We start from the raw sequence: 10852 nt of genomic DNA on the forward strand, positions 1-10852 counted from the left end.
CACCCAAGCAGTTATAAGAAAGTGGGTTGATTTTATGCTGGCACCACTGTTGAGGGGTTAGAATAGAGATTTACTAGTTTGGGATTCAGTCAGTACTCACCGCGCCAAAGGCATGAACAACTTTCTTGCTCATAGGAAGATTGATCAAATAATGATGCCGGCAGGAATGGCTGGTTACATCCAAACACTTGACATTGCAATAAACAAGCCATTCAAGGATCATTTGCGGATGGAAATCAATGAATATATTGAAAACAGAATGGTGGGAAATCATCGAGGTGATTTTGTAAAACCAGACTCACGAGAAATTGTGAATTGGGTAAGAAATTCATGGGACAAAATAATGATATTTTCAATGCACTAAGAACAGGCTACTTAGACAAGAAGTATTCATTTAATGATAGCTATATCGCAAGACATGAGAGATTCGGACTAGTGATTCAACAGCAAATGGATTTGGATGAAAATCAGAATATAAATCAGAATTTTATTTATGACGATGTTCAGAAGAAGATGATATGACTCTAATTGAATAAATTAAAATTTCAGTATTCTGAGTAAAATAAATATTAAATATAATATAATTATAATAAATATACTTTTATTTTTGCCCTCCCTCAAAAATAAGCCCAAGCGCGTATTTGGACCCAAAAAGAAAGTAAGACATCGTCTTATTTTCGGAAAAAGACGGTATATAAATAAAAAATTACTTTGTTTACTCAATTTGAACCATGGAAAGATACACAATCGAGCAACGCGTTAAAGTTATTCAGGCTTATTATGAAAACGGACGTTCAAATCAAAATGCATATCGCGCACTTCATTTTCACCTCAGTGGATTCGTTAATAAGCAGAATTGCCGCATTTGGGCGAAAGATAATCCAAGAGTGATTGCCGAAAAAGCAATGCACCCACCCATAAAGAGTGACTGTTTGGTGCGGTTTATGGGCCGGTGGCATCATTGGGCCGTATTTTTTCCAAAAAAAAGGCCGGTTAGGCAGTTACTGTGAATAGTGTTCGCTATCGTGAGATGATAACGAACTTTTTATGGCCCGAATCGGAAGATATGGATGTGGACGATATGTGGTTTCAACAGGACGGTGCCACTTGTCACACAGCTAACGAAACAATGGCTCTTTTGTGCTAAAAATTTGATGGCCGAATAATCTCACGTCGCGGCGATGTCAATTGGCCGCCAAGATCATGTGATTTGACACCGTTGGACTTCTTTATTTGGGGTTATTTGAAAGAAAAGATGTACGTCGATAAGCCAGCAACAATTCAAAAGCTAAAGGATGCGATAATTCGGCACATTAACGGTATAGAATCTCAATTATGCCTCAGCGTCATCGAAAATTTGGACCATAGGATGGAAATGTGCTGCCGAGGCCGCGGCGGCCATTTGGCCGATATTTTGTTTCATGCATAATTGAGCCATACCAATATTATCATAATAAAGAGAAATGATAATAATTTTTAAAAAATTTTTATTTTATTCAAAATCAACACCGGCCCTTAAAACTTAACCACCCTTTATATCTACCCCAAAAATATCGATTTGGTCATTTAATGCATGGATTCATTGATAAGTTTTTACAATTTATTTATGCCTTTTTTTAATTTTAATATTTTTTATAAAAATTTAGTTCTACAATATCCGTATAAATCCCAGTTTTAAAATTTAAAAAGCATTTGTAACAGATTTTCATCAGCACTTTGCATTTTTTATTTAGAATTTTTAAAAACATTTTAAGTACGGAGTTTCATAGTCCATTGAATTTTTACCAATATTGATGTTGTCCAAAAATTCATTTCATTTTTCATTTATTTCGTTTATTTATCTAATAACCACAAAAGACATTCTAATGAAATCCCGCAAATGAAAAAAACTTGAAAAACACACTTCAGTGAATCAAGCCCACTTAATACATATTTATAAAATGGCTGATATGAGTAAGCAGTACATACATACGTATGCCTTCTTGATCAAAAAGTTCCGAGAATAAAATATGATCAGATTGGGGGTACTTTTTCCAATAGTGTTTTTTTGACAGGTCATGCGTGAGTACTGTCAACCAAAATTCATCTTTTTTTTAGTATTTTTATTATTGACATTTCATCATGGAAAGACTTGCGCCTCAACAACGTTACGAATCGTAGAATTCTATTACGAAAATCGATGCTTTGCGAAGAGTTCATCGCGCGCTCAGGCCAACTTATGTTCAGTGAAAAGGCCCATTTTTGGCTTAATGGCTGCGTCAATAAGCAAACTTGCCATATTTAGGCTCAAGCCATTCAACATCCATCTATTGAAAACAATCGTTTGGTGCGGCCTATGGGCTGGAGGAATCATCGGCCCATATTTCTTCAATGGGGAGGCTGGCGTCAATGTAACCGTGTATGGCGAAAGCTAACGCCACATAATAAACGACTTTTTGATACCGGAAATTCAAGCACGTGATTTCCACAGCATTTATTTCCAGCCCGTAAAACAACGGATTTACTGCGTCGTCGTTTCGGTGAGCAATTCATCTCTCACCTTGGACCAGGGGATTAGCCACCAAGATCGTGTGATATCACATTTTGGACTCTTATTTGTAGGGATATGTAAAATCTAAATGGGTTGTAGATAAACCAGCTTGAGGCATTGAAAGCTAGCATTATTAAAGTTATTCATGAGATACCGGCCGAGGCCCTCCAGCGAGTCTTTCAAAATTGGTGTTTATGGATGGCCGAATAGTTCATTTGAATTTTTATCGTCTTACTAAATTTTAGTTGTTTATATTCTGCTTAAAATTCAATGAAAAACTAAGTTTTTTATCATCGTCAACTGTAGCACTTCTGATGAAATGATGAGCCCCGAGGCGGTCAGTTTTCTGAAGAGTTACGGTTCTCAATCTATCTCATTTCCAATGTGTAGATTGGGGTTATGTAATATTGTTCTATATAATCGTTTTTGTCGCATTTCTTATTGACAGCGTTTTTTGCATTCAACGTAAAAACGAGTAGCGAATGCCATTAAAAGAATCTGACAAAGCAGAACAAAACTGAAAACATTAATTGGGTAATAAAGTTGTATAAATGAATACAATAAAAGTCAGTCAAAGCGCTAAAAAAAAAGCAAACACAAAAATGCCATGCTCGCGAAAGGCTTAAGTGCCCAGAAGCAGTTTTGTTTTTTCTTGCTAGATTCCAAGCAAAAGTCATTAAGGATGACAACACCAGAATGTGTTAAAAACCACCAAACCAGCAAACCAATAAAGTGAACCCTTTTAATGTTGCTAAAAATGTGCACACACATACATGCATACTAGCATATGTACATATGTATGTAACTCATTTGTATGCTTCCAACTAAAATGCTGTATCAACCCCTAATTTGTTGTTTGAGAAAAATATAAAAATAAATTTGAAACTAAAAAAACCAGCCAACTTCAATGATTTGAGGTTTTTTTTAAGACAATACAGCTTCAAAAAAATATTCCATAGCGGTGTACAGATAAATTACCGCTCTCTTAACTGCCACTCGTACCCTTGCCGCACCCATGTCTTATTATCTTCTTCATACCTGCTCAATAAATGCGTAACCTGTTATTTTGATTTCTTCCTTTTTGGGCTGATTCGCATTTTTGTAAGATTTTTTTCTTGGTTACGTGTTTTTTATGCTCTATTTTTTCCATTTTTATGTCATTTACGTGCCTGTCGACGATTTCTCTCTGCTACGCTGCTACAAGGCTTCTTTGCCATGAATCCTTTTTCATGTCGGGTACCTTAATAAATTTTGCGATATTTCGAAACAGGTTTGACATTCTTGCAACGCACACAAGGGGCAAAAGTGTACATCAACAAGAAAAGAAAAAGAAGTGAAATTTCTTCAATATTTTGTGTGTGTGTGTGTGTATGTGTTTAACATTGCAATAATGCTTAAGGGGGAGGTAGGGTTTAGCGCTAAAAAAAAAACACCTTTTTTGTGAATTTTTTACAGAAATATGGCTTAAGATACTTTAATAAAATCAGTTACATGTTATTGTACATCTTTTCAATAAGTCTTTAAAAAATATTAATAATAAAATATTGACAAATAAGCCCATGACAGAGTTTTTTTGGAGATATGTTTTTCGAGAGGTGCTCTGCGGTGCCAATCGGCATTCGTCGTAGAATCATCTGAAACTAAAAAAGTCGAATTTTTCAGTTAAAGTATGACGCAATGCTCCCCCCCCCCCCCCCCCGCCCCCCCCATTAACAAATTTTTTTTTTTTCATTTTTGTAGTTTTGGTGGCAAAAAAACGTAAAACGAGCATTTTTGGCGAAAAATTTCGCCATATTTGTAAGTGAAAAACAACCTTAAAAAACAAAAAATAAAAAAAAAACAGTGTAGGGGGGAGGTATTTTTGATTTAGAAAACGTGTGCCAAATTTGAAAAGAATCGGTTGAATAGTTTCGGAGTTGTGATTGGCACCGACTTTTAAGAAGTCGTTTCGGGAAAAACGCGTTTGAAAAAATGACTCTGAGAAATTATCGATGCTCCGCATTCGAGGTAGAGTGCCTACAAAGGCTATAACTTTGAGAGTTCTGCTCCGATCCACTTAAAATTTTGACACAACATTCTTGAAATGATTTACTATAAGATAAGTGAAGAAAAAAAATTTCGATTTTGTGACCCTACCCCCCCCTTAATGGGGTAGCCTGATTTGTAAGCAATTCGATATGATGCGTGGCGTACACAGAGAGAAATCAGTTTAGGAATTTGCTCCGAATTTACTCGCAAAATCGCAGAGAGTTTTGATTGTAGTGATTGTTAAGTTCATCAGTGATAGTGATCGGCAAAAATAGTATAAAAATCACACAATTTGTATAGTCATATAGGGTGGACCATGTAAAATTTGCTTTTTGAATAGGCTATAAAAAAAACTAATCAATATTTTTTCAAACTTTTTTTTTTTTATTTTGAAGATTGAACATTGTCATTTATGAATGAAAAATAATATCGTTCAAATGACTGCCACGACTGGCTATACAGTAGGCCGATCAACCCAATTTTTAAGCACATTTTCGATTGTTTGAGCTCCAATTTCATGAATGGCAACTTCGATTTCGTGCTTTAAAGCATCAATCGTCTCTGGATGGTTCGCATAGCATTTGTCCTTAACGGCTCCCCACACAAAATAGTCCAACGAGCTTAAATCACAGCTCCGAGGCGGCCAATTGATATCGGAATTTCGGCTGATTACTCGGTTTTCAAAAACGGTAGCCAAAAGTTCGAGTGTAACTTTGGCAGTGTGATAAGCTGCACCGACCTGTTGAAACCAAATGTCGTCCATGTCATCCTCTTCAATTTTTGGAAACAACTCGTTGAGCATGTCACGGTAACGCTCGCCATTTACTGTAACCGCGGCTCCTCGCTCATTTTCGAAAAAAAATGGCCCGATGATGCCGCCAGACCAAAAACCGCACCAAATAGTGACTCATTGTGGATGCATTTGCTTCTCTACAGTAACGTGTGGATTTTCTGAGCCCCAAACCCGACAATTTGCTTTTTGACGTAGCCACCGTTGTGAAAATCAGAAAAGAAGAAGAAGACTCACCACTTTGGAAATAGGTATTAAATATTTCCCAATTTTGTTCAAGCGTATAGCATCCCATTTCGTAAATGTCGAACCTTTAAGTAAATTATGAACACATTTGACATGTCATTTGTGTTACCATTCTCAAAAAAATAGGTGGTTCAAAAAGCAAGCGCTATATGGCCCAGCCTGTATATCCAGTATAGACTCATCATGTCCGTCCTAACGTATGGCGCAGAAGCTTGGACGATGACAATATCGGATTAGGCGTCCCTTGGGGTGTTCGAGAGAACGATTCTGCGAAAGATTTTTGGACCTTTGCATGTTAGAGAAGGTGAGTATCGCAGGCAAAGGAACAATAAACTGTATGAGCTTAGCGACGACATAGGCATAGCGCAGCGAATAAAGATCCAGCAGCCACGCTGGCTGGGTCATGTCGTCCGAATAGACACAAACGCTCCGGCTCTCAAGGTATTCTATGTGGTACCAGCTGGTGGTAGCAGAGGAAGAGGAAGTCCTACTCTGCGTTGAAAAGATCAGGTGCAGAAGGACTTGGCTTCACTTGGTGTTTCCAACTAGTGCCGTCTAGTACGAGAAAGAAACGACTGTCTTTGTTGAACTCGGCCAAAATCGCGAAAGAAGAAGAAGTATAGGATTTGTAATAGGATGAAGTAGGAGTTATTAATACGTGGAACAGATAAACGCATATATCCCTTAAAAAAATGTTGGCCTACTTTCTTCTCCAAATTGTCGGCCGAGTTCTAAATGAACTTTCAGCAGAAGACTTTACATGATTGATATGAAAAAGGGGTGTATGTATGTAAATTCATCATCATCGTATCTTGGCAGCTCTTTGTGAGCTTTGGCCTGCTGCACGTAGTACCTGCATACCACTCGATAGCTTAGGACCTTTTTCCAACCCATTATTTCAAGTTTATTGATGTTCTCCTCTAGCTCGTCGGGCCATCTTTGTCTCGGTCTTCCTCTTGCTCTAGCCTTGAACGCTCTGGCTTCTATAATTTTCTTCTGCGCCCTCCTACCATCCATTGATGAAGCGTGTAACATTTTCGCCAGCTCGTCGTTACACCTTATACGCCACTCGCCGTAATCTTTGATTGCTCCAAAAAATTTTCTCAGTACTTTTCGTTCGAAGGTTTGCAGTTTTTATTTATTTACTTCAATTGGCGTCCACGATTTAGCTCCATAAGACTGGTATAATGATAGTTTGGTACAGAAACAATTTGCATTGTCTGTTTAGTAGTTTCGATTTGAAGAGTTTTATTAATGACGCATACTACGCTAACTGCTTGAATTCTATCAACGACGGTGCGGCTTGTTGAATTGCCTCTACTCAGTTTGAAGCCTAAGTAGGTAAATAATTCCAAGATTTCAAAAGAAAAATCGCCAATTTTTAGTTTGTCTGATATTGGCTTATTTGGTCTGGACACCCGCATATATTTCGTCTTCTCTTCGTCAATTTTAAACTCAATTCTACCAGCTGCTATTTCAATATTCGCGAAGGTTTTGGATAGGACGTGGATGGATAAATAATTAGCGCGTTCACTTCTGTTAAGTGTTTGGCCGAGCTTCTTCTCTTTATTATGCTGTGCGTCTTTATGTTGTTCCACAAATGGAGGAACAGTTTTAAGTGGACTTCGAACGGCAAATGGATTCTTGTGAGTAGCTTTTTCATGGAAAAAATACACTCGGAGGTTTGCCATTGCCAGCCGAGGGGCGACCGCTATTAGAAAAAACTTTCTCTTCATTTTGGTGTTTCAAGAAGATTCGAACCCACATTCTCCGAATGGTAATAACGCACCCATCCATTCGGTTATGGTAACCCCCTGCTCTTACTCCTGTTTCAATTCTGAATGATTCAGATTTATTGCCTTGTATCATCACTTTTGATACAGTTTCTTTTAAAGTCATCATAACTTTTCTGGTTGATTGTCTGAGATTTTACATTTATAAAATATTGTAGGAATAACCATATCCAAATCCCAATCATTGACCATGGAAACACATCTACAGGGTTGGCCATATTAAACTGACCCATGTGATTATTAAAAAAATATGGAAAAAGAAACATTTTTTTGTGTTTCATTGTGAAAAACATTTAATTTAGTTCAAGGAGATTCGTTTACATCACTTTTTGAATATGATATCGCGCAAGTGGTCGCCCTTAGCTCGTATAGCGTAATGTGCCCGTTTTTCGGCGTTTTCCATAGTTTTGGCCAGCGTCTCGGCCGATATGGCGGCTATTTCCCGTCGGATATTGGCCTTAAGTGCGCCTAGTGTCTTTGGCTTGTTGACGTAAACCTTAGATTTCAAATTACAGTAAAAAGTTATAGGGTTACTCAATGGGTCAGTTTAATATGGCCAACCCTGTACATTATATTTTCTTAATAAACTTAATCATTCGTTGTCCATTTATATATTTTTAGATGTATTTTGTCTCGTTTCAAATGATTTTTAATTTATTCCCTGCTGGTGTTGTGCAACTTCTGACTCAACGGCACTCTTTAGTAACTTCAAAATTTCACTTTATTATATATTATTAAAATTTAATGAGCTGTAAAACTGCATAGCAAACTTTTTTTCTAGATATTCTCATTAAGAACCTTAGTATTTTTACTGTTACTGCTACCGAAGAAAACTTTTGCAAATCACCAGAGCCCACCAATATTTTTCTCAGTGCGCGACTATCAGTCAGTGCATCGTTTAAACTTCATGCAAAAACCAAATTAACCCCAAAAAATAAAAATGAAAATGAGAATGAAATAATGGCAACAACAATAGCATCGCAAAAGAAACACTTGTGAGCGAAGAAGCCAGCTAAACGGCAACATATGGCAGCGATATTAATTTACACAACAACAAACACAACAAAAATAAACGCAAAATAGCTTCAATGCGCCAGCAAACACAACATCAGCAAATCAATAAAAATAAATGAATAATAACAGCAAGGGAGCGAAGCAGAGCAGAGCAAGGACGTGCTGTACCGCAGCAGCAAAGGATCACATCGAGAAGGACCACAACAAAAAGTAAAAGCAATTTGATTTAATAGCAATGGGACGACGTTCCCACGCTATGAAGGAAAAGAGCTGACTTGAAGCTGATCAGAGTGGAGTTAGCACAACTGACTCATCACCATCAACAACAGCAACAGCAACAGCATCTTCCCATCAGCAGGATAGCGAGAGCGTCGAATCACGCAAGATACATTGGGGTTGGGTAGCAAGTAGGACATGTAACGGCCAGCACTGCGTAAGCAAAAAAGCAAAAAATAGGCAAAATAAGAAAACCTTTTTTCTTTTATTTGATTTTTTTTTTTTTTTTGTTTTTCTTAAAAAAGCATGCAACGAGTTTCTCACGCTCCTCCATGCCCAAGGCAAGTACAGTGCGTTTCGCAAAGGACCTGTCTGCAGGTATCTCTCAAATCACTAACGATCCCTAATCTTTCTTATTTGTCGATCCTTGCGAGAGCATTCACGTGCACGTGCAGCACACAAAAGCCACACAGCTCATCAATGCCTGTGCTCGCAACGCATTGTTGGTAAAGTATCCCATTGCACCACCATCATCACAATGTTGACTGATGCTTGGGAATTTTTCTTGGCGTGCACCTGCCGCTCGTATGGCGACGCTGATTGGCTGAGATGCTGTACACACACAAGCGGCCGCTCTCATTTTTTAACACCTCAATGCAGCAGTAGAAACTATAAGAAGTTGCGTATGAGGGTTGAGAGATAACATTTACGCTGGGACAGGCCAAGTGGCAACAACTACGAGCAACTTCAGCAATTCGAAGAAATTTAAACGCTACTAAAAAATTTGTAATTTTTCGTGGTTCAATTAAATTAATCGAAATTCAGTTATCAATCGAAATGTCTGCTGCTATCGCAAACAACTCAATGTGCAATGATTGCAACAACAACAGCAGCAAGAAGAATAGCAGCTACTTGTCGACCGCCAAACAGTCACTGCTACAACACAGCTCCAATACACACACTTCACTGCTACAGCACTGGTCCGATGTGCAACAGAAATCTAAAGTTTCACCATCGCGTCGCCTAAAGAATCTGCTGAAGCCACTGCTGGGACGCATCTTCCAGTCGCGCGCAAAACGTCATCAAAAGCGCAACTCCTACATTGCCGCCTCACCCAACGGCGAACGGGATGCAGATTTTGAGTGGCTCAGCCATGAGATGGACAATCGCGCCAACGAAGATCTCGAGCAGCGGCTGGTCGAAGAGTTGGAAATGTGTGATAGTGACGCGGCACTTGTCGTCTACAATGAGGATGGCAAGCCTCGCTTGCAAACGGTGGACAAGGATGAGATTTATGTGCCGGTGCATTTTGCGCGTACCAACGCCGGCACCTTCTTCTGGACTTCGCTACAACGTCAGACAATGGAACCATACAAAATACAATGGAACTTTATGGATCGCTGGGCGCAGGCATAGAAGCAGGGGTTGGGTGTGGGAACTGTGATGTGTTTTGTGTGACACTGAAATTGTAGGGCGAATTTTGTGTTAGGCAAAAAAAAGGGAATCTTCAACGGAACACACGGCTGCTGGGGGCGCATGCGCTCCAGCATTGGGTAATGCAAGGTTTGGTCACTGCGACCTTGCTAGGGACTAGGGAGATCAAAGGTAGGGAAAATATTGGTGAAAACACTATGAAATGCTACCAAGAAATATCACTATTTTTCGCAAGAAAAAAGTTGACTATTTCAGGTTTTTGTTAGGAAATAGAAACAGACAATTTTATATATTTTTTATTTGGAAAAAAATGTATTTAAAATTTGTTGCACGTAAGAGCTCCTGATTGTACAAAAACGCTGGAGATGAAGTCTGAATATATTGATTATTTTATATTAAAATTTATAACACAAACGCATTATAAAAAATATTTTTTACCAAAATGAAATTATGTAAGAATATAAATAAAATGTTCATTTTAAAGCAAGGAAGAGACTCATTATTTATTTTATAAGGCGAAAGTTGTGAAAAGTATGGAACTGAGAATGTTAAAAAATGTAAGATATTAAAAAAATTGATTATTAAGCAAAAAAACACAACTTATTTCAAAAATGTTAATAAAAAACTTAACATAAAAACCCAAATATACTTGCGTTTTATTTAACTATATTTTTTGTTTTAACTTTTAGCAAAGAGCATTCGAAAAATCACCGAAAAACATAAAAAAAATTATTTTGAAATGAATATTTTAAGAGAAAAAGCAGAATAAAAGCAAAATTATTTCAAAAATTTAAATAAAAA

At 37.7% G+C, this 10852-nt stretch overlaps 1 protein-coding gene across 1 annotated transcript; it reads left to right on the forward strand.

Annotated features, from left to right (window-relative positions):
* Window positions 1-9363: 9363 nt before the first annotated feature.
* LOC129242617 (enhancer of split malpha protein) lies at window positions 9364-10322 on the forward strand. Its single transcript, XM_054879371.1, has one exon. It carries the CDS (start codon window positions 9455-9457, stop codon window positions 10031-10033), a length of 579 nt encoding a protein of 192 aa, XP_054735346.1. The 5' UTR covers window positions 9364-9454; the 3' UTR covers window positions 10034-10322.
* The last annotated feature ends 530 nt before the right edge of the window (window positions 10323-10852 follow it).

Source organism: Anastrepha obliqua, chromosome 3 (assembly GCF_027943255.1).
Source record: "Anastrepha obliqua isolate idAnaObli1 chromosome 3, idAnaObli1_1.0, whole genome shotgun sequence".
In the NCBI taxonomy this organism is placed as follows: Eukaryota; Metazoa; Arthropoda; class Insecta; order Diptera; family Tephritidae; genus Anastrepha; species Anastrepha obliqua.